The 23,665-nt window shown below is 59.2% G+C and overlaps 1 protein-coding gene across 2 annotated transcripts; it reads left to right on the top strand.

Moving 5' to 3' along the window:
• Window positions 1-2,325: 2,325 nt before the first annotated feature.
• On the top strand, window positions 2,326-22,459 carry HID1 (HID1 domain containing). 2 transcript variants are annotated; one of them, XM_065910181.1, is made up of 19 exons: window positions 2,326-2,503; window positions 8,008-8,157; window positions 8,829-8,999; window positions 9,585-9,698; window positions 10,207-10,313; window positions 10,793-10,909; window positions 13,005-13,227; window positions 13,380-13,436; window positions 14,574-14,714; window positions 14,855-14,945; window positions 15,162-15,313; window positions 15,413-15,491; window positions 16,787-16,951; window positions 19,164-19,391; window positions 19,641-19,747; window positions 20,299-20,379; window positions 20,962-21,053; window positions 21,163-21,321; window positions 21,550-22,459. In XM_065910181.1, the coding sequence occupies exons 1-19, from the start codon at window positions 2,438-2,440 to the stop codon at window positions 21,611-21,613; spliced, it is 2,364 nt and encodes a 787-aa protein (XP_065766253.1). In that variant the 5' UTR covers window positions 2,326-2,437; the 3' UTR covers window positions 21,614-22,459. The 2 variants fall into 2 exon arrangements, with proteins under 2 accessions (XP_065766253.1, XP_065766252.1); XM_065910180.1 differs by having other exon boundaries at window positions 9,582-9,698.
• The last annotated feature ends 1,206 nt before the right edge of the window (window positions 22,460-23,665 follow it).

Below are 23,665 nucleotides of genomic sequence, written 5' to 3'. Positions count from 1 at the left end.
ATCCCATATGGTGCATGGTCAAGAAATAAAAACAAAAAACAATTCCTCCCTTTGAATGGTCAGTTAGTACCTGATCTTGTTTTTTTTTTTTTTTTTTAAATTAAATGGAGCTATAACTTACAGTAAAATTCATCCCTTTTAGGTGCAGAGTCATGTGAATTTTGACAAACATACAATCACAGAACCACCCCCACAATCAAAACAAAAAGTGTTTTCACAGTCAATCCCCTCATCCTGCTCCCAGCCCATGGCAATCACTGGCTTGTTTTCTGTCCCTATATTTTGTGTTTGCCAGAATGTCATATAAATGATGTAACACAGTACATTGTCTTCTGTGTCTGATCCAGCGCTTTTGAGATTCATCCACACTGTTGCTGCCTGTACCAGTAATTTGTTCCTTTTTATTACTGAGTATGGGCTTCCCAGGTGTCTCAGAGGTAAGGACTCCATCTGCCAATCCAGGATTGGCAGGTTTGATCCCTGGGTCAGGAAGATCCCCAGGAGAAGGAAATGACAACCCACTCCGGTATTCTTGCCTGGGAAATCCCATGGACAGAGGAGCGTAGTAGGCTATAGTCCATGGGGTCGCAAAGAGTCAGACACGACTGAGCGACTAAACAACAATCGCTGAGTACTAGTCCATTGTATCGATGAACCACAGATGATGGACATTTGGTTTCTTTCCAGGTTTTGGTGATTATGAATGAAACTGCTATATGCATTACTCAGAATTTTGTGTGGATCTATGTCTTCATTTCTTCTGAGTAAATTCTAAAAATGGGATTATCGAGTTACACAGTAATTGTATATTTAACTTTATTTTTTAATTTTTTGGCCACACCAGGGATTGAAGCTGTGCCCCTGCATTTGAAACACGGAGTCTTAACCACTGGACCACCAGGGAGATCCCTAGAATTAACTTTATAAGAAAATACAAACGCTCCCCATCTTCACCAGTATTTGGCATCATTAGGTTTTTGTTTTTGACCCATCCTAATAGGTATGTAGTAGTAACTGTACTGTGGTTTCAGTTTGCATCTCCCTAATGAATAAGATTCAGATTTTTAAATGTCACACTGGCCTGGACTGGGACTGGGTGATTTGTAGAGTGGACTGGATTTTTTTTTTTTTAATGCCAAATAAAGGTACTATTCATTTGTTATCTTGAAGTGATTATAAAAGCATGGAGCCTGTCCAAGATTTCATCCAGGGTAGGGAAAGTCCACCTCAGGAGCAAACACAGAGCGCTCCCTCCCAGTCTGCTCATTCAGTGCCGTGGGGACACCCTCGTCCCCCTCCTCCTACCCCCACCCCTGTCCTGCCCTGCCTTTGTGCCTAGACAGTGCACCCCTCATTTTTTACCTTCGGAATTTCAATTTAAGCTAAATGTCACCTCCTTTTGAAGCAGCTAGGATTTCTAGAAGCTTCCAGACATAGCATGCAAGGCGATATTGTTGAAAAAATGTGTCCTCTTTTGGGGCCAGAGTTGGATTTGTTTTTTTGGCTTTGTTCCTTACCAGTTCTGTGACTTTGGGCAGATTAACTGCTTTGAGCCTCAGTGTTCCCTAGTGTCAAGTGGGTATAATACCTACCTCAGAGGTAGGTTTTTTGTTGTGTAAGAGGTGTTGTTGTCACTATTTATTATTATTATTAATTTGCCTCTATCGTAGCCTCACTGGGCTGAACCACGGCTAATCTGTTCCTTGTTTGTCTCTCTAGCTAACTGCTCTTAAAGGGCAGACCCTGTGCCTTAAGCCTCCTCGGCCCCCCCGGCCCTGACACCGTGTTGATAAATCCTAGTCCCTAAACATATCTGTTGAAATGGATGAACCTAACGGGGATTCTCAGGGAAGGCAAGTGGCCAGAAAGGAATTGTGGGACTCAGAAGGGACCCCTCGCTCTCACCAGGCCGCGGAGCCCGATGAGACAGGTCAGGAAAAAGGGGAACCAAGCGAGCGGATGCCCAGAATGCCGGGGGATGGACAAGAAAGATGCTGCAGAGGACCGGCTGTGAAACTGTGGGCCTAGTGATGGCGTGGGGACCGAGGGTGAGGATGGGGGCAGGGGACGGAGGCTGGGAGGGCTGCGGGCCCCGGCGGGGGTGGGGGGCGCTGGGTGTAAATGGGAGAGACCGAGGGGGGATAACGCTTGCACGCAGAAGGCACCCGGTCCAGCTGAGAAGGGGCTGGGGGTGTATCCGCGGGCCAGACCCCCCGGCCCGCGCGGGGAACGCGGCTCCGGAGCGGCAGGTGCGGGGGGCGGGGCCCGGAGGGGCGGGGCCCAGGGGGTGGGGCCGACGCCGGGCCGGCGGGCGGGGCGCGCGGCTCGGTTCCTGCGAGAGCCGCGGGGGCCGCGGGGCTGGAGCTGGAGCTGGAGATCGAGCCGGGGCCCGGGCGGGAGTCGGGGCCGGGGCCAGGCCGGAACGGGCTCCAGCGAAATGGGGTCGGCCGACTCCAAGCTGAACTTCCGAAAGGCGGTGATCCAGCTCACCACCAAGACGCAGGTGCGCTCGGGGCCCGGGCCTCCCCACCCACCTGCGGGCTGGGGGCTGGGCAGGGCTGGCGGGGGGCCGGGAGCGGCCGCAAGGACTTGGCTAGCCGGGGACTCGGGGGACCAGCTGGCCGGGAGGGTGACGCCGCGGCCGGGGCCGGAGCGAGACCCCTGGGCCTGCACGCCAGGGCTCCCTCCCCTAGTCCCCCACCCTTCTCTCCCGGGAACATCCCTGTTTCCCGCAGCTGCTGCTGCCACCTTAGGCTGACGTGTGCCTACTCCCCAGGCCGGCGTCGCCGCTGTCCGCCCCGCTGTCGGCCCCCTCATCGCCCCTCCAGCCCCGCCATCTCCAGCCTCTCCCCACCCCCACCCACCCAAACACCTCCTTTTCTCCTCCCTGCCCCTCGGTGCCGGCGATCCGGGAGCCGCAGACCCGGTTGACTCAATGCAAACAAAGCCGGCGGTTGCCCTCCCGGATCGGGCAGACAGCTGGTGCGCGGTGGCGGCCTCGCTGGGTCGGGTCGATGCCCAGGGTCAGAGAAGGCCTAGGTCTTGATGGGAACACGCAGAGTGGTGGGCAGCGCTGCAGCCTGGCAAGGGGAGCTGTTCCCAGGCCCACAGAGTCCAGATTCCCAGCTGGGGACCACTGCTCCAGGGGCTCCCCTTTCCAGGCCCTGCTGCAGAGGTGGCTGTGTTTGCCAGCACCCCCTGTTTTCTGGGGCAGGGCTAAGAACCGTCCAGGCTGCCCCTGGACTAGGTGCTGTGGGGCCTGGGGGTACCCCCCTGAGCCCACAAGTGGCACCGAGGCCAACTCCTTGCCCACAGCATGAGGGCTGGCCCCAACAAGGCTATCTCCCTGCCCACCCCTCTCTTCTCACTCCTTGAGCCAGGCCGTTCTGGCCAAAGAGATGCCCATCTCCGCCTCCCCAGGTCCCCCAATTTCGAGGGAGTCAGGACCTGCTGCCAGCGGGGAATTTCCTTCTACCTGCACCCCCCTGGGCTCTCTCATGCTCCCGGCAAGTAGAGTAGGTTCAAGGGAGCCATTTCCCCCATAGTCAGCTGGTCGCAGCTCCAGGGGCCAGACCTGTGGTCCCATACCTGGTTCCCAGACCTGGTTCCCACAGGATAAAGGTCAGGAGCCCAGCACACGCCCAGGACCTCTGTAGGGTCCAGTCCCAGCTGAGAGGCATTTGATAGAAACCAGGCCTTGCTAATCGCTCCTGTCCCCCAAGGCTCCTGGCTGTTTCTGGCGTTTGGCTTTCTTGGCGTGGGGCTTCTAGATCTGAGGGTGGCAGGTGGGACCGTGTCTCGGTGGGGGGCTGCAGGGAGAGGAGGGGAGGGAGGCCTTCGTGTTTATCTGCCGGGGGAGGGAAACACCTTGTCCTACGGGCTATAGGCTTGGCAGCTGGGATCTCTGCCCGGCCAGTAGGACCAGCTCAGCTGGGTCCCAAAGGATTCCTACAGGCGCGGGCCCCCTCCCCAAGTTACACTGGGCCTCCATCCTCCCCTGGCTGTGGCCCTATGACAGGGCAGACGGAGGAGCTTCTGTCTCATTTCCCAGATGGGGACAGTGAGCTGACTTGGGACAGGGCTGGAGCCAGAGACCAGCCTGAGTCTCTCTCAGGAGAGCCCCGGGGCCCTGCAGGTGGGAGGGGACCCGGGCTGCCTGGAGGGAGAGACCCTCAGGGCCTGAAGCCACGGACCCTGTGCAGGGACTTGGCTCAGACAGCTCGGGAGTCAGGGCCAAACCCCAGATGGTCGTTCCAGACCTTGACACTCCGTGTCCCCAAGGAGATGCAGGCCAGTTGTCCCCAGGGTGTCCTCTTGTCCCAGGGCCTCTGTGATCACAGGGTTTTGCAGACACACCAACCTAGCACCTCTTCCCCGTGGCCTGGGCCGAAGCTGGTTGGCTTTCCCAGCCTTCCTGAACTGTATCCTGTTTTCTTCCTGCCTTGGGCTAGTCCTGACCCCGGTCCTGAAACCAGCAGCTTTGGCTGTGTTTCCCAGGCCTTTCCCGGTGTGGGTGGAGCCCTCGAGGAGCATATTCCTGGATCTGGGACCCTCTCCTAGATCCTTTCCTTTTGGGGATTCTCTGTCGTAGGCCAGAGGATATCTGGTGGGTCCATGTGCACACCTATGAGTGTGCGAATGCCTTGGTGACACAGTCCTTCAGTACAGGTCACCCTTGGCAGGCTAGACCACTGCTGGTCCTTCCCTTCTCCCCCGCAGAGAGATTCAGCAGACACAGCTGGTCCTCCAGGCTGGTGGGCGTCTGGCCTGAGCGGGTCCCGGCAAAGCTATGCTAAGAATATCTGGTTTCCCTCCAGGGTAGCTCAGACCCTGTGCCCCTGGCAGCATGGACCTGCCCACCTCCACCAAAAATACTCTTTTTAAAAAAACTAGCTTGGATTTTAGAAGCTTCTTTATGTTGGGTGGGGCTGGAATAACTGAGGCAGGAGTTAAGCTATGTGTCCCCCACACTCAGAAGTTCCAGCGAACCTGGCCAGTACCTACAGCATCAAGCTAGCCTCCCCTGGTCTGGTAACGGCCACCAAACTGAAGGATCTGGTGCCACAGCTGGGACCCGGAGAAGAGGTTCAAGTTGGGGATGGGGGAGGTGAAATCCTTAGTCCTGAAGTTCAAGGCCAGCTCGCAGATCTGGGACTTCCGTCTGCTTCAGAGCTGGGCTGCCCTGGGGCCTCTCAAGTTCCTTCCTAAGACTGACTCCTCATTCTTAATTCAGTCCCCAGGTGACACTTGCCTGATGAACTAGGTCAGAGGTCAAGTGCACTTGATGAGTTTCTGCCCCTTTAAGAGGGTCGTGGCTTCATGGGAGGAGGGGAAAAATGGCTTCCCAGAGGTGCTGTCAGATGGGGGGCGGGGTTGGGGCTCTGCGTGTTTTCCAGGAGGCTCCTTCCCCACTTTCACCCGGCCACCCACACTGGGGCGGCTTCCCCTGGACCCCAGAGAGGGTTGGAGGGCCGGAGGACCAGCCCGCTGCAGCCCCAGGGCGCAGCTTTGGTCTTTGTTCCTCTCCCCCAGCTAACTTGCTCTACCAGTTCTGGGACCCAGGGTGTCCTGGTGCCAGGCCAGCCCTGAAGGCGGTGGCCACTGGCTGCCCTGTGCCTTGGGGGGCGGCCTTGTTGGGGAGTGGGCTGGGGTAGACTGAACCCTGGGGAGGCTTGTTCCCAGCCTCGTGCTCAGCTCTGCCCGGTGGAGGGGCTGAAGGGAATCTCTGGGACTGATTACAGCCTTCAGCTGGACAAATACTGCCCGAATGTCTGCCATATATGCCTCAAGTGCACGGTCCCGGGAGAAGGGCTGGTGGAGGAATAGGGCCTCCAGGCAAGTGTGGAGTCAGGCCCGTGATGAGTGACTGTGGCGGGTGGGGAGCAGGCGTCCAAGGTGGGATCGAGCCCAGTGGTAGAAACTCTGGGAGACTTCTTGGAAGAAGTGGCTTTAGAGAACAGAATTTTTATTTTAAAGTATTTTTTTATTTGGCTTCACCTCACAGCACGTGGGGTTTTAGTTCCCTGACCAGGGATCAAACCTGTACCCCCTGCATTGGAAGTGCTGAGTTTTAACCACTAGATCTCCAGGGAATCCCAACAGCATTATTTTTTTTAAGGAAGATTCACATTGTTCCTGATAATAAGAGTGATGCGTGTCACGTGCTGATCCTTGACGCGACTTAGCAGCAGCAGCAGCCCTTTATGGGCTCTTTCAGAGAAGGCAAAAGTCTAATTTGATTGGAGCAGCCTGGGAAGGTCTCTTGCAGGAAGTGCTATTCAGAAGGGTAAGAGGACCTTGGTTGATGTCAAACAGATGAACATTCAAAAGAAAAAAGTAGCTATACGTGCATGTACAGGAAAAATATAAAGAAACAAACAAAAAAGCCACCCCGCAAGATAGTTGCTATTGCCACTTTGTTATTTTCTCCTAGGCTTTTATTCCTCTATAATTTTACAAAAAATCATGATCATCCTATAGTTAGTTTTATATCTTCTCTTTTTCATATAGCATTGTACGACGAGCATTTTCCATTCATTTGTATTCTTTGAAGACATGATTCTGATGGCTGCATAACATTGCATTGTTTGACTATGTCTTAATTATTTTTTGGCTGAGTGGTATGCAGGATCTTAGTTCTCTGACCAAAGATTGACCCCATTCCCCCTGTACTGGAAGTACAGAGTCCTAACCACTAGATTGCCGGGTAGTTCCCTGAGGAGGACATGGTAACACACTCCAATATTCTTGCTTGGAGAATTCCATGGACAGAGGAGCCTGGCGGGTTACAGTCCATAGGGTGGCAAAGAGTCAGATATGACCGAAGTGACTTTGTAGCAGCAGCAGCAACTTTTTAAGCATTCCCCAATTGTTGGCTATTTAGGTTGATACCAACTTTTCACTGTTATCAACTCTTCAGTAAATATTCTCATACCTGCATATCTCAGATCATTTCCTCAGGAGGGACTTCTAGGGTTCATGATTCAAATCGGGTGTTCATATGGCTACCCATATGACTTAAAAGGCATAAGTGTCCTGAAGGCACGTTGCCTCAGTAGGTCTGGCAGGACTTTGGACGGTGTTGGGTGGGGTGGGCATGTGGGGAAGAGGGGATGGTTCTGTGCAAAGGCAACCAGAAAATACGGCAGGGCTGTGTTGCTGGGATCGTGAATACAGGTGTGCCTGTGCACGCATGCACGTGCACGCGTGTTTGTTGTGTGTCCGTGTGCGTGTCTGTGTGCCCAGGTGTGTGCTTGTAGGTGTGTTTAGGTGTGATCTTGGCTGACTGTCCGGCCAAGATCAGACAGTGGACTCGGCCGGCCGTGGGGAGCCGTAAGTGTCTCTGTTGAGGGAGCAATGCCTTCGGTGTTGTGCTTTGAATGCTGGTTGGGGGCAGTGTGGAGGCAGGATTGAGGGGGTAGATTTGGAAGGGGGGCCCTGGCAAAAGTGGCCTGAGCAGCGGCGCTGGTAGTGAGTACCGAGAAGAGCGGAAGTGGCCGGAGAGCCGTGGGGTGACTCCTTTCGATTCGGCGCTAGTTGGGTGTCCCGGGTGCGGGTGGAGGCTGGGGTTGAGGGGGCAGCCTGCGTGACTGGCAGTGGGCACGTGTCCCCTTGGCTTCTTCCCTGGGGGAGGGGCACAGCCTGGCTCTGGCCCCTGGACACTTGACTTAGGGGTGTGACCTGAGGAGGCCCCCAGGTGGGGAGGGTTTACCAAAGGGGGGTGGCGAGTTCCTGGGGGTCACAGGTCTCCGGGACTGGGTTGGGCTCTGCCTACTGAACTCAGTGCCAGCCGATCCCTGACCATCTGTGTCAAGCGTCCCCAGCCTGCCTGTGCCAAGCAGGGCTCGTGGCCACTGAAGGATGTCTCCACGGGGGAAGACTCCTGGGCACCAGCAGGAGTGGAGGAGGGGGCTTCCCTTTCCGGGGCTCCCTTGGTCACAGAATTGGGCACACTGTGGGTCTGCTGGCAAGAGATCGTGTGACTCTGGGCATTCGGTCCCCCTGCAGCCCGTGGAAGCCACCGATGACGCCTTCTGGGACCAGTTCTGGGCGGACACGGCCACCTCGGTGCAGGATGTCTTTGCGCTGGTGCCGGCAGCGGAGATCCGAGCGGTTCGAGAGGAGTCACCCTCCAACCTGGCCACTCTGTGCTACAAGGTGAGGGGGCCCGGCCCCTCACGGTCACCCCCACCCGAGCCATTCCCCACAGTCCCAGGGAGGCTGGAGCTGGCCCAGCCCTGTGGTCCAACAGGGCCGGCACCCAGGACAGCCCCGCAGTCGAGGTGGCCCCAAGGCTTCACCCCCTCTCCCCCGGGTCGGGCTCTGGGGGATGTGCCGGCGGCACTCGCCACAGGCCCCCTCGGCTAGCCCACCTTGCGTGGTTGCTGGGCTTCCCTGGGGGCTCAGTGGTAAAGAATCCGCCTGCCAATGCCGGAGACAATGCAGTTTGATCTTCTGGGTCAGGAAGATCCGCTGGAGAAGGAAATGGCAACCCACTCCAGTATTCTTGCTGGGCAGTCCCATGGACAGAGGAGCCTAGCGGGCTATAGTCCGTGGGGTGCTGTCGGTGTTGCCATTTTGCAGATGAGGAAACTGAGGCTGGTCACTTAGCAAGGTCTCAGCCGGCGAGTGGTGGGCTGGGCCCCACTCCCAGATGCTCCCGGCTGCTCCCTGGCCCATGGCCTGTCCCCCCGGGGTTGGCTGACCCTGTCTGGAGAGGGGGCCCTGCAGGTTGGCCACGCTCCCCCTGAAGCCCGGGGTGCCCAGCCTGACCCCAGGTGCCAGGGCCTCACCCCCACTGCCCCCCGCCTCTCTGCCCACCCTCGCAGGCAGTCGAGAAGCTGGTGCAGGGAGCCGAGAGCGGCTGCCACTCGGAGAAGGAGAGGCAGATTGTGCTGAACTGTAGCCGCCTGCTCACCCGCGTGCTGCCCTACATCTTCGAGGACCCTGACTGGAGGGGCTTCTTCTGGTCCACAGTGCCCGGGGCTGGGCGAGGAGGGGTCTGTGGGCCTGGCCAGGACTTCGGGGGGCGGGGCGAGGTGGGGCAGCGGGGGCAGGGGAAGAGAGCTGTAGGGCCGGCCACCTTCCTCCAGAACTCTTCTGCGGTTTGGGAAGGGCCGGGGGAGGGGGGTCAGCTCCCCCTTGAGTCCTGGGTTTCTCCCCCGTGGGGGTCCCTGCCCCTGCAGCTGGGCAGACATGGGGGCAGGGCAGCTGGGCCCTCCCACCACTCACCCCACTCCCTCACTGGGGTTCTGTCCAGGCAGCTGGGGGTGTGTGGTGTTGGGTGGGCGGGCCCAGTAATTCTCAGTAGGGCCGAGGCTCTCGAGTTTAGGGGGCTCACCCGGCCCCTCCCAGTCACTGGGGAGGCCTCCTGAATGTTCCCAGCCCTGCTCCCCACTGTCCCCCTTCTGCCTTGGGAGGTTTGGGGTGATTAGGGGTCCACTGCCTGTTCCTTCTCCCCCCGCTTCCTCCGCCGTGGGTGCCTGCCTGGGCCTACCCTGTCCTCCACCCGCTCCCCAAGTCCTGGGGCCGCCTCTCCTCGGCCAGCCACGACTGAGGGGCCTCCGGGGGCGTGTCCCAAGCAGGCAGAGGACGATGAGGAGAACGCCCGACCGCTGGCCGAGTCCCTGCTCCTGGCCATCGCGGACCTGCTCTTCTGCCCGGACTTCACCGTGCAGAGCCACCGGCGGAGCACTGTGGTGAGAAACTGCCGGCACCCCCCGCCCTGGCCCAGGAGGGCTCGGGCCCGGGCTGGGGCAGGGACCGCCCTGGGAGGGCCAGGCTGCCTGGCACGCGTGGTCCCAGGAGGGGGTGGCGGCTGGCACGGCTGGCGGGGAGCCAGCTGGTGCGGGCCCTGCCCTCTGTATCCGGGAGGCAGGACACAAACACCCATTGTCTTGGCCTGGGCCGCGGTGGGGGTGGGGCTGGCACACTGCAGGCCTGGCCCCTCACTTCCCGCGGGCGGTGGACGGACCTCGAGGGCTGTCCACCCCGCACGCCCACACACCATCAGGGGCCCCCAACTCCGCTCTGCTCACTCCCTGTCTCTCTTCCTGTCTCACACTGGACTGAGCAAACACCAGACTGAAGGAAAATGAGCTTTCCTAGAACCTGGGGTGCTTTGAGGGTCTGTCTTTAGGAGAATATGAGGGTCTTTGCCCCCTCAAGGAGAGTGGGGGGCTGATCTCTCTTTGACCCTGTCCCCAGGACTCGGCAGAGGACATTCACTCCCTGGACAGCTGTGAATACATCTGGGAGGCTGGCGTGGGCTTTGCTCACTCTCCCCAGCCCAACTACATCCACGACATGAATCGGTGAGCTTGTTCGGGCTGGACCCCAAGCCTGGCCTCTGCACCGCTCAGGGAGGGAGCCATGTGTGGGGGTCTTCCAAGGAGACCCTTGGCGTCCCTGGTGGTTCAGTGGTAAAGAATCCACCTGCCATGCAGGATACCCGGGTTTGATCCCTGAGTCTGGAAGATCCCCTGGAGAAGGGCATAGCAACCCACTGCAGTATTCTTGCCTGGAGAATCCCGTGGACACAGGAGCCTGGCTGGCTACAGTCCAGGGGATCGCAAAGAGTCAGACACGACTTAGGGACTAAACAGTAACAGAGAAGACCCTGCCCGCTCGTGACTCAGCTTCAGCCTCACAGGGATAAAATGGAGTCACTTTTCATAAACCTGAACAAGAGCTGGGGTGGGGGCGGAGGGAGGGTGGGGGGGGGGGAGGCGTGCTCTCCTTTAGAGGAACTGGGAACCTCAGGAGAGCCTCTCTCCTGTCCTCTCTGCCCAAGGATGGAGCTGCTGAAACTGCTGCTCACTTGCTTCTCCGAGGCCATGTACCTGCCCCCAGCTCCGGACAGCAGCAGCATCAATCCGTGGGTGCAGTTTTTTTGTTCCACAGAAAACAGGTGAGGGGCCCCTGGCTTGCCTTTCAGTTTCCCCACCTCCTGCTTTGCAGGCAGCGCTGCGTTGAGGCCATTTGCTGGCGAATGTGTCTTATTTGAGGAGGCACGCTGCCCCCTGCTGGTGATGACCTATAACAACAGCTGCACCTTAACACCAGCGCGGTCCCTGTTGGGGGCCCTGGGTCCTCCATCTAGAGTAGAAGGGTAATGCAAACCACATGTGCACTTTAAACATTTCTAGTATGTAAAAAGTTGAAAAGAAACAGGTGAAGTTAATTTTAATTATGTATTTCTTTTAACCCAATATGTCTGAAACATCAGTATTTGAGGTGTAATCACTAAACAAAGTTATTGAAATGTTTTACATTCACTTTTCATCTGGTGTGTAGTTTTACACTTACAGCATATCTCACTTTGGACCAGCTACGTGTTAAGCTGTTCATAGCTACATGTAGCTTGTATTGGATAGTTTATTTAATTTTGGCGGTGCTGCGTGGCCTTGCAGGAACTTAGCTCCCTGACCAGGGATTGAACCCAGGGCCGATTGAGCCAGTGGCCAAGTCCTAGCCAGGGAATTTTCTGGACGGTGCTGTTTAAATGGTGGGTGGGGGAGGGGGGTGTGAGGAATACTCCGAAGAATGGGGAAGCCTGGCCCACGTGGGGGCACTTAAGGGCTCTGGGGAGCATATGAGTTCGTGGAGTGTCACATGGCAGGACTGCATACTTCCAGCAGGTCCGGACGCTCCAGCTGGGCAGCTCCGATTGTGCCCGGGGCTGTACCGGCAACACGGGGTTAGTGCCCCTGTGTCCTGGTTCACCCTCTTCCAGACTGACTCCCACATGACACGCCCCACCTTCAGGTTTTGCAGCCCTTCCGCCCAACCTCACCCCCTGCACAACCCCCAGAAGTAGAGAGAATCCAGGTGATTCCCCCCACCAGGTACAGTTAAAAGCTGGTCAGGGTTTTCTTCCTCCCCAGCCTTATCAGGCAAACGGCCACCTTTGCCACTTGATGAACCTCCCTGGGTCTCAGCTTCCTCATCTGTAAGGTGAGGAGCTTGACCTCTGACACCTCACAAATCTCTGAATGGAGGCCTTCTGTGGCCTGGGAGCTGGGGAATGGGGCACGTGCTTTGCTTCCCACCTTCCCTGTGGGCCTCCAACGCTTCTCTGAGGCCCAGAGGGGAGGGTACCTGCCCTGCAGAAACCTCAGAGGCATGTCCTTTATACATTTATCCAAGCCTGTAGATTATACAGCATCGAGAGTGAACTCTGGAGAATTCTCCAGTGGTCCGGAGGTTAGGACTTTGCACTTCCACTGCGGGGGGCTGAAAGTTCGAGCCCTGGTGGAAGTAAGATTCCACTTACCATGGTGCAGCCAAAAAAGAAAGAAAGAAAGAAATGAACCCTGATGTAAACTGTGGACTTTGGGTGACAGTGATGTGTTGATGTCAGCTCATCAGTTGTTACAAATGTGGGGGCGATGGGGATGGTGGGGGATGTGGATGGTGGTGGAGACTGTGTATGTGTCGAGGTAGGGAATGTATGGGAAATCTCTGCCTTCCCCTCAGTTTTACTATGAACCTAAAACTGGTCTAAAAAAGTAAAGTATTTTTTAGGGACTTCCTGGGAAGTCCAGTGGTTAAGACTCTGCACTTCCAGTGCAGGGGGGTGAAGCTTCATCCCTGGTTGGGGAACTAAGATCCCAGCTGTAGCGTGTGGAGGAGTCACAAAATATATATATATTAAAAAAAAAAAATTGAACTAAACCACAATAGGCTTCAACCCCTGGGGGTGAAAATCTAAGGGGTGTGAACATGATATTCTGCAAAGAGCCCCCTCAGGACTGCCCATCCCTGTCTTGGTAATGAATTCCTTCTGGCCCCCAACCATCCCTGCTGGGGTCCCAGATACAGGCAAGGAGGGGGGAGTGGTCTCTGCCAGAAAGGAGGGGGATGAGCTCCTGGGGCTGCTCCCTGGCCCCCAGACCACAGCCTGGCACTGGGGATGAGGGGTCGTCCTGGCCGACCCGCCCACCCGCCCACGCGGCTGCGAGTGGACGGTGGGCGGAGCCCTGAAGCCCCGCCCCCCCGCGCAGACACGCCCTGCCCCTGTTCACCTCGCTCCTGAACACCGTGTGTGCCTATGACCCTGTGGGCTACGGGATCCCGTACAACCACCTGCTCTTCTCCGACTACCGGGAGCCGCTGGTGGAGGAAGCGGCCCAGGTGCTCATCGTCACCTTGGACCACGACAGCGCCACCAGCGCCAGCCCCACCGTGGACGGCACCACCACGGGCACCGCCATGGACGATGCCGACGTGAGCACGGGAGAGCGCGGGGGCCCGCCTCCAGCACCCGGGCGAGGGACACCCGGTGGACACCTCGCGGGGGTGTCTGGGCTCAGAGCGGGCCTGGGCGGCGTGGGGGCGGGGGGAGGGCACCTGCTGAGCCCCGGTCCCACCCTGCGCAGCCTCCGGGCCCCGAGAACCTGTTTGTGAACTACCTGTCCCGCATCCATCGAGAAGAGGTGAGTTGCACAATGCTCTTGCTCTGGCAGGTTTCTTTCTTTTTTTTTTTTTTAATTTTTAAGTGATCAATTTTTTGACTGCGCTGGGCCTCCGTTGCTGTGCTTTCTCTACTTATGGTAAGCAGTGGCTACTGTTTGTTGCGGTGCACGGGCTTCTCATTGCCGTGGCTTTTCTTGTTGCGGAGTAGGGGCTCTAGGCTCACTGGCTTCAATAGTTGCAGCACACGCACCCAGTGGTGGTGGGGAACCGGCCTAGTTGCTACGTGGCATTCGGCATCTGCCCAGACCAGGGGTCGAACCTGTGTTCCCTGCTTTGGCAGGTGGTTCCCATCCACCGTACCACCAGGGAAGTCCTCCGGTGGGTTCTTGATGCCCACTCCCCTCAAAGGTTGTGACCTTGCAGGGGGTGAGAGTATGCAGATAAGGTTGGGGGTAGGGAGAGTCCTGACCCCTACGTGAAGGAACCACGGTCCCGGGGGACTCAGGGTTGGACCGCAAGGGTCTTGAGCCTCAGAAAAGGGCTGATGGCCTTAACTGGGGGAGGGTAGCCGGGGAAGACTTGCGGGAGGAGGTGGCTCTGATGGGGGGTTTGGTAGGGGAATTACAGTGGACAGAAAGGCCAGTCACACCTGGGTTCGTGTGTCTTGTGATCTTGGGGGAGGTTCTTGTGCCCCCCGGACTCTCATCTCTGCAGCTGTGATGTGGGGACAGGAACTGCATCCTTGCCTCGTGGTGAGGATTGGCTGAGAGCACTGTCCCGGCAGTAGGTGCTCAGTGACGGACAGCTCTTCTAGAATAGGCTGTTCCTCACGTGTGACAGGGTGCTGGGAAGGGGCGGGAGGATTGGATGTGTCCACAAGAAGTCCAGGTGGGCAGGAGTCCAGTGTGTAGATGGGGAGCCTGTGGTCTGGTGGTGGAGTAAGCTCTCGAGACCTGCCCTGGACCCAGCTTCGAGGGGCTACCCCCAGGACAGCTGTTGATGACGCTGGAACCTGGGTCCCTCTGGCTCTGATGGTGGGAATCAGGCTCTGGGTGGGGTGGGAGTGGGAGGAGAGGAGGCATTTGTTGGGGGCCTGGTCAGGAAGCTGGGACTGCAGGGAGCCAGACTGGACAGGTCCCTGCCCTTACCCCACCCAGGACTTCCAGTTCATCCTCAAGGGCATAGCCCGGCTGCTGTCCAACCCCCTGCTCCAGACCTACCTGCCCAACTCGACCAAGAAGATCCAGTTCCATCAGGAGTTGCTGGTCCTCTTCTGGAAGCTCTGCGACTTCAACAAGGTGGGCTGGCCCACGTGGGGGTGGGGGGGCGCGGTCCGCCCCTGGGATGCAGAGGGCATCTAGGGAGGAGACTCCTGGGAGGGGCGGGGCATAGCTGCCCCTCTCCTGACCTCACCCACTCGTCTCCCCTCCACCCCCAGAAATTTCTCTTCTTTGTGCTGAAGAGCAGCGACGTCCTAGACATCCTGGTTCCCATCCTCTACTTCCTCAACGATGCTCGAGCGGATCAGTGTAAGGCTGGAGTGGGCTCGGGATCCCTGGGGGGTGCTCCTCGCCGAGGGGCAGCTGCGGCCAGTCTGTCCTGCCCCCTAGCAGCTCGGGCCCTGTGCCCTGACCTCCCGGGAAGGGCTTCTCCCCCCACCCCCACAGCAAGGTGGGCCCCTGCCCCAGGCTCCCTTCCTCCCCGCCCCACCCGGCGAGGTGACCCTCCCACGCCCCGCGCCGCAGCTCGGGTGGGCCTGATGCACATCGGCGTCTTCATCCTGCTGCTTCTGAGCGGGGAGCGGAACTTCGGGGTGCGGCTGAACAAGCCCTACTCGGTGCGCGTGCCCATGGACATCCCGGTCTTCACCGGCACCCACGCCGACCTGCTCATCGTGGTAAGTCGGGGGGGGACCTGGAAGTCTGGGGGTGACGTGCCCTCGGCCGAGACTGGAGGCGGCGGGGACCCCGGGGCTGACCCCCTGCTCCCCGCGTAGGTTTTCCACAAGATCATCACCAGCGGGCACCAGCGGCTTCAGCCCCTCTTCGACTGTCTGCTCACCATCGTGGTCAACGGTACGCGGGGACCAGGGCGCGCCTTTCCCACGATCACCACCAGGGGGCGCCCGGCCACAGGCTGACCTGCCGCGGGCTCCCTGGCAAACCTGGGGGGTCCAATAGAAATATTAACATAAGGGCCGCTAAGTGCCTACAGGGCTTCCCGGGTGGCGCAGAGGTAAAGAGCCCACCTGCCAATGCAGGAAACGCAGGAGACTCGGGTTCGATCCCAGGGTTGGGAAGATCCCCTGCAGAAGGGAATGGCAAGCCCCTCCAGTACTCTTGCCTGGAGAATCCATGGACAGAGGAGCCTGGTGGGCTACAGTCCACGGGGTCGCAAGGAGTTGGACACAACTGACCACACAATACAGCAACAACAAAGTACCTACTGGCCAATTTCCTTCCTTCCTTCCTTCTCTCTCTCTCATTTCTCCCCCTTTCTTCTTTCTTAATTGTTTGACTGCACTGCATAGCCTGTGGCATCCTATTTCCTCAACCAGGGCTCAAAACTGGGCCTTGCATCACTGGCTCCATCCCACAGATCTTAGCTGGGAATGCATTTGTGAACAAGACAGCCACCGACCCTGCCTCACCCCGGTGAGGGAGAAAGACACAAGGCAAGATCGGGCTATGACAGATCAGTCTGTGACGTCAAGCTGGGTGCAGCCTTGAGTCTCTGATTCCCCCTCCACCATCTGTGCAGAAAATCCGTATATAATTATATGTGGAATATCAGCTTGATAGTCTACTTACTTTTTTTTTTTTAATTTTTGTTTTGACTGTCCTGCATGGCTTGCAAGATCTTAGTTCTCCAACCAGGGATGGAACCCAGGCCCCCTGCAGTGGGAGCTCAGAGTCCAACGATTGGGCCACCAGGGAATTCCCAGCTTGGTATTCTAGAAACATGTAAAGATCCTGAGTTTGTATCCCTGCCCATCACTTTATAACTGGGCAGTTCTGGGCAAGTTTATGAACCTCTCTGAAGCTCAGTTTTCTCATCTGCAAAATGGGAATGGTCTCCTGTATCTACCTCTCTCTCAGGTTCAAGGAGGAGTGGGGGAGATGGAGTGTGTGAGCGGCTTTGTAAACACGGCTGTCCACGGGGGTGGGGCCCGGTGGAGCCCTGGCACTCTGCGGGAGGCATGGCCAGTGTGGCCTCGGCCTCTGGGGCTCGGTCTTCCTGACTTGGGGGGGACTTCCCAGGCAGGGGGCGGGGAGGGTGTTGGGAGCGGGAGCACTGTGTCCCTCCCAGGCCCTGGGTTTGCAGGCCTGGTTGGCGGGGCCCCGGAAGTAAGCCGACCCCTCCCCTGCAGTGTCACCCTACCTCAAGAGCCTGTCCATGGTGGCCGCCAACAAGCTGCTGCACCTGCTGGAGGCCTTCTCCACCACCTGGTTCCTCTTCTCTGCTGCCCAGAACCACCACCTGGTCTTCTTCCTCTTGGAAGTCTTCAACAACATCATCCAGTACCAGTTTGACGGTGAGGTGCCGGCCCAAGCCCCTGGCCTGGCCTGGGGGACGGGGGGAGCCGGGGTGGGCAGTGGGCGAGGACTCCTTCCCATCTGAGGCGGACACAGCCCTCCGACCCCCAGTTTGTTTGTCCTGCATGCATTTATTGAGTGCCTGTTGTATACCAAGCCCTGGGCCTGGTGAGGGGATTCGGTGGGAAACCAAGCAGAGTGCCTCTTGCCCCGTGAGGCTCACAGCTGGGGAGGGAGGCTTGGAGGGGGGACTCTAAACAGATGGTCACCCAGACAAACAGGTCATCTTAAGTCTGATGGGAGTGAAGTTCAGGGTGTCACGGGCCTGCTGGGCATCAGAGATGCTGAGGTGCCTGCTGTCAGTGAAGGCCTTGCCACTTAGCTCTCAGGGCAGGAGGAGAAGGGGGTGACAGAGGATGAGATGGTGGGATGGCATCATGACTCAATGAACATGAGTTTTAGCAAACTCCAGGAGATGACGAAGGACAGGGAAGCCTGGCGTGCTGCAGTCCATGGGGTCACAAAGAGTCGGACACAACTGAGCGACTGAACAGTAACAACAGCCATGGATATACTTTTGACGCTGTCTGGTAATCAGACATCATGTTAAGTGCTAGACTGATGGAGATCAATCGGATACATTCTCATCCTCGAAAAGCTCTGTGTTTAGAGGAGGCAGACATGTACATGTGTAACTGGAATGCAACCCTTTTTTCTATAATGTGGTGGTTTATATGCCAAGTCATATCTGACTCTTGTGACCCCATGGACTGTAGCCTGTCAGGCTTCTCTGTCCATGGGATTCACCAGGCAAGAATGCTGGAGTGGGTTGCTATTTCCTTTTCCATTTTTCTATAATAAAATTATATGAATTGGAGGTTAACATATACACACTACTAAATATAAAACAGATAAGCAGCAAGGACCTATTGTATAGCTTAGGATTGTTGTTTAGTTGCTAACTTGTGTCCCTGATGCTGGGAAAGATTGAAGGCAGGAGGAGAAGGAGGCGACAGAGAATGAGATGGTTGGATGGCATCACTGACTCAATGGACGTGAGTTTGAGCAAGCTCTTGGAGTTGGTGAAGGACAGGAAAGCCAGGCGTGCTGCAGTCCATGGGGTCACAGAGAGTCAGACACGACTGAGCGACTGAATGACAGCAGCAAACACTTAGCTGTGAGTGTGAGTGTGTGTGCACACCGGCTCCCTGAGCCTCAGTTTCTTCATCTGTAAGATGAGCATAATCGTAGTACTAAGAGTCCCTATCTCAGAGGGTGTTGGGACGATTAGGTGAAATAATCCAAGAAAGCACTTAGCACTTGCCTGTGACTTAAATACTAGCAGTTGTTATTATTTCCAGAATAAGCAATATTTGCACTAATCTATCGGGGATGAAGGGCTTCCCAGTGGCTCAGATGGTAAAGTGCAGGAGACCTGGGTTTGATCCTGGGTCAGGAAGATCCCCTGGAGAAGGGAATGGCAACCCACTCCAGTATTCTTGCCTGGAGAATCCCACGGACAGAGGAGCCTGGCGGGCTACAGTCCTTGGGGTCACACGAGAGTCGAACGTGACTGAGTGAGTAACCCTGACTCATCAGGGATGAATGGGGTGGGGACAGGAGGAAATCACGGAGGGCGCACAGTCTACAGAAAGCCGATGGGGTGAGACGCGGACGCGGACGTGGAGCAGGGTGGTGAGAGGCGGGGACCGGGGTGGGGCGGCGAGTGGGCCACGACGTGGCACTGAAGGCCCGGAAGGCGTTCCCGTCGCCCTCGGAGCCGAGGGCGTTCAGCGCGGGCACACACCGTATGGTCCTTCCTCCCGGTCACTTGGCTTGGGGGACCATCAAAATATTGAACAGCTGGCTTAGTGGGACCCTGACATGCTGGGCCCACCCGGCTTTGCCAGGTGTTGCCCCTTCGTGCTGGGTGGCGAGAGGGTCCCCCGGGTACCAGGGAGGGGCAGGAGTGAGCTCAGCCCAGAAGCTCTTTCCCCGACAGGTGGCATCCTGGAGTCGCCTCAGCCCGCCCCCCGCCCCCAGCACCAACCCTGCCCACTCTCCCTCTCGTCTGTCTATGCCCTTTGCTGTCGCCTCCCCCTGGGGTAGACGCCCCTCTTGTCCTCCAAGCTCCCCCCGGCTCCCAGGAAGCCGCTCCCGTGGAGGGGATGACAAGGGGGCCTCGCTGAGACCCCCCCTCCCTGCCCATAGGCAACTCCAACCTGGTCTATGCCATCATCCGGAAGCGCAGCGTCTTCCACCAGCTGGCCAACCTGCCCACCGACCCGCCCGCCATCCACAAGGCCCTGCAGCGGCGCCGCCGGCCGCCCGAGTCCTTGTCCCGCGCGGGCTCGCAGGAGGGCGCCTCCATGGAGGGGTCCCGCCCCGCCGCGCCCGCTGAGCCGGGCACCCTCAAGACCAGCCTGGTGGCCACCCCAGGTCCGGTGCTGACGGCTGGCAGGGGGCTGTGGAAAGTGACAGGAAGGGTCGGGGTGGAGGTCTCGGGGGGGCCCGGGAGGGCTAGCTGGGTGGGGGGGACTGGACTCCGTGCTGGACGGGGCGGGGGGGTCAGACACAGCATCTCTAAAGTGGAGGGAAGCTGGGGACTCGCGGGGCGGGGCTGTGCAGGGGCGTTCGGGGAGGGGCGCTGGGGCAGGAGTCCCCTCACTGCCCTCCACCCCGCCACAGGCATTGACAAGCTGACGGAGAAGTCCCAGGTGTCAGAGGATGGCACCCTGCGGTCCCTGGACTCTGCGCCCCAGCAGAGCTCGGTGGAGGACAGCCCAGCCGCGGAGGTGGGCCCCGGGAACTCGTGGTGGGGGGCGAGGCGGGCATCTTCCCTTCCTCCTTGGTCTCTGAAATGCGGGCCAGGCCGGGGCACCCTGGGGTCCCCTGCTGCAGAGGGCCGGGCACCTGGTGCTCAGGGCATTGGGGTTGGCACTGCTGACTCTCTGCCACGGGGGTGGGGGGTGTCTTTCACAGACCCCTCCCTCGTTTATTGGTCACGGGCTCAAGCCCTTGGCCTTCAGCCTCCTCATCCATCAGCCTTATCAAGGCTGGGCCGGCCTTTACCCCGTCTGCCCACTCAGCCCCTGGCCCTAAACCTGTCACCGGGCTGGGCTGGGTCGGGCAGGTCCTGGGGCCCAGGGCAAAGGGTGCTGGGCTGGGCCATCCCCTCCTTTGGGAGGGAGCCCTCTCCCCCCAGCATGGGCCAGGGCAGAGACCTCCTTGCCCTCCGGGTCCCAGGCTGTGGGAGGGACTGTTCAAGGGCCTGATGGCCTACCCTCCACCCCCCACCCTTACCCTTTCCCGCCACCCCTCACTCTGGTTCCTTCTCGGGGACCAGGAGCCCAGCCAGGCTTGGCGGGAGCAGCGGCGACTGTCCAGCGCATCGGCCAGTGGGCAGTGGAACCCGACGTCGGAGTGGGTGAGGGTGGGGCAGGTGGGGCAGATGGCACACGGTGTGTGTGGGGGGCGGTCGGGGGCTCCTGGCTCAGGAAAGGCTTGGATGGGAATGGGTCCAGTTCCAGGGACTGGCCTGGGGTCAGGTTTAGGGTCAGTCCTGTCTCGTGACCTTGGCCTCTCTGGCTTGGTTGCTTCCTCTTGTCTGCACTGTCCGGGGTTGGTTCCCCAGCAGGGTTAAGGTACAGCCCTTTCTCAATAAATCACCCTTTCCAGTTTCCTTCCTTGCATCACTTGCTCACTCCCTTACTTGTTTCCTGACCTCACCACTAATTGTGTTTGCGTGGGGATACTAAATGTCCCAGCCTTATCACTCTGTCGTGAGGATCAAAGGCACGGTACGGTACACGCTCCATGAGAGGCCGCAGCCCCTGCCATGAATCGCAGTCACTATTCACGGGCCCTGCCCGGTTGCCAGGCCCTTGCTGTGATGAGCCAAGATGCCTTCTGCCTTGGGGAGCCCATGGTTCCAGGTCAGGGGTCAGGTCTGTGCCAGAGCCTCTGGGGGACTGCTTTGTCAGCCAGGGAACCCCGGTCCCTCCCCCAGGTCCTCTCCTGGAAATCGAAGCTGCCGCTGCAAACCATCATGAGGCTGCTGCAGGTGCTGGTTCCCCAGGTGGAGAAGATCTGCATTGACAAGTGAGGCTGGGGGCGTGGCCGGGCGGTGGGCTCTGCGGGCGAGCCCGGGCCGGGAGCATGGGTGAGCCCTTCAGAGGGGGCACACTGGAGACCCCCGTCTCCCTGGCAGGGGCCTGACGGACGAGTCGGAGATCCTGCGGTTCCTGCAGCATGGCACCCTGGTGGGGCTCCTGCCCGTGCCCCACCCCATCCTCATCCGCAAGTACCAGGCCAACTCGGGCACAGCCATGTGGTTCCGCACGTACATGTGGGGCGTCATCTACCTGAGGTGGGCCCCTGGGGGCTGCTGGGGGCCTGCTGTCCCTCCTGAGGGTCGGCCTCAGCTAGTGGGGTTGATGTCAAGGCCGTCCACCAGGGTGGTCTTGTCTGGTGGGGGTGGGCACCCACTGCCCGGGCCGGTGGGGGACGCCAGGGCGGGAGGAGGATGGCCCAGTTCCTCCCCAGGCTTTTCCTCGAGGCCGCCCGGCCCCCGGGTGACCGTCGGCTCGCTCGGCAGGAATGTGGACCCACCTGTCTGGTACGACACGGACGTGAAGCTGTTTGAGATCCAGCGGGTGTGAAGATGGAAGCCTGCGAGGGGCAGGGGCCAGGGGAGGGCAGGGACCCGGGGTCCCCAGTGCTGACCCCCGATCCCCTGTTCTGAGCTTTAAATGACTACAATCAGGGCTGGGAGCTTAAGTGGCTGAGTCCTGGGCGGCAGGCCCCAGAGGCCCCCTGTGGCTGGGTTGGTGGGAACCCATCCTGCCCCCCGCCTGCAGGCTGGACTCTCTCCAGGGCTGCAGCCCCCCGCCCCCCACCCAGAGCTCCCACCTCTCTCTGGCTGCCCCTCAGAACCCGTTTCTAAGCCGACCCTCAGTGCCCGCCTGGCTCTCGGGCTGCTGGATCCTGGAGGGCACCAGGCCTCTGTGCCCCAGTGGGCTGCCCACAAGGAAGTCTTGGTCCGTCATTCCTGGAGGTGCCTGCAAGGTGGGGAGAGCCTTTCCAAGTCTCCCACCCGGAAACCACCTGGTCCAGCCCCTGCCTGCTGTCAGGACCCCGGGAAGAAGGGTGGCCAAGATGCTCATGGAGGAGACTGGGGGCGGACGGACGCCAAGAGCCAGACTGGAGGACTTCCCGCTTGTTAGGGTTTGGAATAGGGGGTTGAGGGTCTCCTTTGTATTTTCCGGGTCAAGGGATGTAGCCTGCTTGACTCTTACACAGAAACGGGGGTGAGGGGATGGCGAGGGGAAGCTGCTGTTCAGCCCTCCCTCCCCTTTCCCACCGCCCGGATGTTTGCGGGGGAGAGGGGGACTAGGAGGCCACCCCTCCCTCCTTCTGGTTCTGGCCTCTGGGTCTCCCTCACCCCGCCTGTGTCAGTACAATCTTTGCTCTGTACAATCGGCCTCTTTACATAATAAAACCCCCCTCTCCAGACCCTGTGTCCTTGTGCTTGGAGTGGAGGCAGGGGGTCAGTCCATGGCTCTTGTTTTCAGGGATGCTGGGGCTCCACCTGCCAAAGTCAGGCCCAGAGGGCCCTCGGCACATGACCAGCCTCCATCATTTTCTTGGGTGAGGAAGTGGAGGGTTGGGCTTCCTGGCCGTGGTGCCCCCAGAGAAAGAGCTCACACAGGAGAGGTGAAAGGTCTGCCTCCCAGCCTCTTTCATGGGGCTCTGCTGGCCACCCTGGGGGTCCCTGGAACTCTAGCCCCATGCTCACCAGCACCCAGCTTTGTGGGGTGCAAGCCTGGCCGGCAGGGGCGGAGCTGCCCTCCCCAGGCCTCACCCCAGGCCTCACCCTGGGCACAGCTCACTGTTTGCACTGGGCTCAGAGAGATGGACGGGCTGGCCTCCCCGCCCGAAGACTCAGAGGACCCGGCAGCTGGGGAAAGTCCCCCGGGGCTGTGTCCTGGGGAAAGGGAGGGCTGGTGAGGGGTGGGAGGATGCGGAAGCCCCAGCCTCTCTCTTCCCCTCTCCTGCCGTGGATCAGACAAGGGGAGGACCAGACAAAGGGTTTAGACCCCTCCTGGCCCAGAAATAGGGCTGTCCCAGCCCCACGGCCCTGCCCAGGAGGACTGTCCCTTCCCACCGTACGTGGAGCGGCAGCTCTGTCCCCGGGAACAAATGCCACGAAGCCCGAGTGGAATCGATCAAACAAACAGGGTTTATGGCAGCGGGAGAGAGAGCTGTTGAACCCTGCCTGGCAGTTAATTAAGGAGCTCATTAGGAGACAGGGCGTGCGGGGAGACCAGAGCAGGGCGGCCTGCCGAGCCGCGAGCTTCCAGATGTCCTGGGCTGGGCTTGGGCCAGGCCGGAGGCCGAGCCCCCAGGCCTGGCTGGGGAGGGGCTGCGCCTCCCCAAACTCCCAGTGCAGGGCTGTCCCCGAGGGTAGCTGGGGGGGCTTCCTCCTGGGCTGCGCTGACTGTGGTGGTGAGCAGGGGCAGGCGCGGGCTCCGTCCTGGGTGTGGGCTTTAGCAGCTCAGGGTCCAGGCCCCGCCCTCAGTCTGGGGCTGGAGACAGTGACACCGCCCCACAATGAGGTCCCGGGGCAGAGCAGGCTTTGGGAAGCCAGGCTGGTCTAGGTGCCCCTGGAATGGGGCATCTGGGTGACATTCTCCCCGGCCCTGGCACTTCGG

Source organism: Muntiacus reevesi, chromosome 18 (genome assembly GCF_963930625.1).
Source record: "Muntiacus reevesi chromosome 18, mMunRee1.1, whole genome shotgun sequence".
NCBI lineage: Eukaryota > Metazoa > Chordata > Mammalia > Artiodactyla > Cervidae > Muntiacus > Muntiacus reevesi.
This window is presented reverse-complemented; position numbering and strand designations above follow the sequence as displayed.

Excerpts from the sequence above, each read along its gene's own strand:
- HID1 (XM_065910180.1), top strand. The coding sequence starts at position 2,438 with ATGGGGTCGGCCGACTCCAAGCTGAACTTCCGAAAGGCGGTGATCCAG. Across the intron at positions 2,504-8,007 it reads AGCTCACCACCAAGACGCAG|CCCGTGGAAGCCACCGATGA; the intron begins GTGCGCTCGGGG and ends GTCCCCCTGCAG. Across the intron at positions 8,158-8,828 it reads TGGCCACTCTGTGCTACAAG|GCAGTCGAGAAGCTGGTGCA; the intron begins GTGAGGGGGCCC and ends CCACCCTCGCAG.